The 2089-nt window shown below is 70.7% G+C and overlaps 1 protein-coding gene across 1 annotated transcript in view; it reads right to left on the bottom strand.

Annotated features, from left to right (window-relative positions):
• Positions 1 to 275: 275 nt before the first annotated feature.
• The window catches only part of FAM132A (family with sequence similarity 132, member A), a 2922-nt gene continuing 1108 nt past the window's right edge, over positions 276 to 2089 (bottom strand). Inside the window, exons 3-7 of the mRNA XM_014543780.1 lie at positions 1994 to 2087; positions 1565 to 1621; positions 938 to 987; positions 680 to 848; positions 276 to 497 (exon numbers count right to left, since the gene is read on the bottom strand). Coding sequence (XP_014399266.1) covers positions 399 to 497; positions 680 to 848; positions 938 to 987; positions 1565 to 1621; positions 1994 to 2087 — 469 coding nt within the window. The 3' untranslated portion in view covers positions 276 to 398. The remainder of the gene's footprint in view (positions 498 to 679; positions 849 to 937; positions 988 to 1564; positions 1622 to 1993; positions 2088 to 2089) is intronic.

Raw genomic sequence — 2089 nt, 5'->3', positions numbered from 1 at the left:
CCCAGGCTGGGCCCATCTGGGCCCAGGCCCTGTGGGTGCCCGCGGGCTGCCTCCAAGGCTGGGCCAGCCCCGGGTGACGAGCAGAGGGGTGGTGTCAGGCAGCAGGCAGGCCTGAGCGGGGACCTGGACGGACACCTGTCTTTGTCCGCCGGGTACGATGGACCCCAGCAGGTGCAGAGGCTGCGGGACCACAGACTGCAGGACACTAAGCCAGACCATCCAAAGCAACGCCCCCCTAGGCCCCCCCCCATCCCCACGAGGACACAGGCGGCAGAGTGGGCGGGGACTCTTTATTGAGTGACCACACTTTTAACAGAGGGCAGAGCAGATGGGCCACCGGCAGCTCCCATGGCCCCGAGGGGCCTCTCCACGCAGCTCCCCTGGGGCCGGCCGTGTCCTCACGTGCCCAGGAGGAGGCCGGAGAAGCTGGAGCCACTCTGGACGGTGAGGGGCGCCCCCGAGCCATTGTCCACGAAGACGGAGGCGTACTGTCCAGCCTGCAGACACCCCACAGTGGACGTCACCACCCACAGGGCCTGCCCACCCACGGGGAGCGTGGGGAGCTCCCACCCGGGCTTGTGGCGTCCCAGGGCTCTGAGTGGCCACATGGCCCATGTCCACCCACGTGCTGAGGCTCAGAGGCACGGACCCCTCCTGACCGCCCACCCTCCGACCTCACCTGCAGCTGGAGCAGCCCCTGAACCAGCACCGTGAAGATCCTGCCACTGCCTTCCAGGCCCGAGATGGCCTCCAGCGACCTGGACACGGGGCCCAGGGTGAGGGCACAGCCGGCCCGAGGGCCCTGTCCAGCCCCCCAGTGGGAGCCGGGTTTGGAGCAGGAGGCAGCTCTGCGATGGGACCCAGGCCAGGGACTGCGATGCCAGGGCCCACCTGGGAGAACCAGCCCCACCCACACCCGCTGGCCCGCCCCGCTCACCCATGTGCAGGCTGGCCGAGAACTGGAAGATGGCGGTAACCGGGGCTGTGCTCCCATGGCCCCGAGGGGCCTCTCCACGCAGCTCCCCTGGGGCCGGCCGTGTCCTCACGTGCCCAGGAGGAGGCCGGAGAAGCTGGAGCCACTCTGGACGGTGAGGGGCGCCCCCGAGCCATTGTCCACGAAGACGGAGGCGTACTGTCCAGCCTGCAGACACCCCACAGTGGACGTCACCACCCACAGGGCCTGCCCACCCACGGGGAGCGTGGGGAGCTCCCACCCGGGCTTGTGGCGTCCCAGGGTCCTGAGTGGCCACATGGCCCATGTCCATCCACGTGCTGAGGCTCAGAGGCACGGACCCCTCCTGACCGCCCACCCTCCGACCTCACCTGCAGCTGGAGCAGCCCCTGAACCAGCACCGTGAAGATCCTGCCACTGCCTTCCAGGCCCGAGATGGCCTCCAGCGACCTGGACACGGGGCCCAGGGTGAGGGCACAGCCGGCCCGAGGGCCTGGACCCCACCCCAGGGCTCAGTCCCGTGCTGGGGGAGCCCCTCCACTCTCCACAGGCAGGACAGTCCACACTCAGGCACCCACCCAGCCTCCTGGGACCCCCGGCATCCAGGGTGGCCCGGCCGGAGGCCAGGCTCAGGCCTGAGCCCCGCAGGAAGGCGCCCTGGGCAGTGGGCTGCAGGGACAGCAGGGGAGCGTCTGGCTGCAGGGCCTGGAGGAGGCGCCTGCAACCCACAGCCCCAACCAGAGCACACCCAAGTGGGCAGGACAAGGGCACCGCCGTGCCTCTGCCTGGGCCTCTGGCCTCAGGTCCCGGGGGCGGAGGGCACCCAGGGAGAGACAAGCCCCGCTTGGCCACCTTGGGCCCCACTCACACGCCTGGTGCAGGAGGGTGGCCTGGGCACACGGGTCCCAGTCCTGACCAATGGTGGCCACTCCCCCAGGCCCCCCCTGCGTGGAAGTGGGGGCCGCCCCAGCATCCTGCCCCCAGAGGGTCCCCAGAGACACCCGGGGCTTGGGGGACCCCGGGCACCCCCCGCACACTCACAGCCTGGAAGCCCTGCAGCTCCACCAGTGTCTTCTTGTCCACCTGCACCGGGCCCTTCAGCCGGCAGTGGAAGGCCTCGGCCACCAGCTGCCGGCC

The sequence above is a fragment of the Myotis brandtii genome, unplaced genomic scaffold (genome assembly GCF_000412655.1).
Source record: "Myotis brandtii unplaced genomic scaffold, ASM41265v1 scaffold334, whole genome shotgun sequence".
NCBI classification, from domain to species: Eukaryota; Metazoa; Chordata; class Mammalia; order Chiroptera; family Vespertilionidae; genus Myotis; species Myotis brandtii.
The sequence above is the reverse complement of the archived record's forward strand: the minus strand, read 5'-3'. Positions and strand labels throughout refer to the sequence as shown.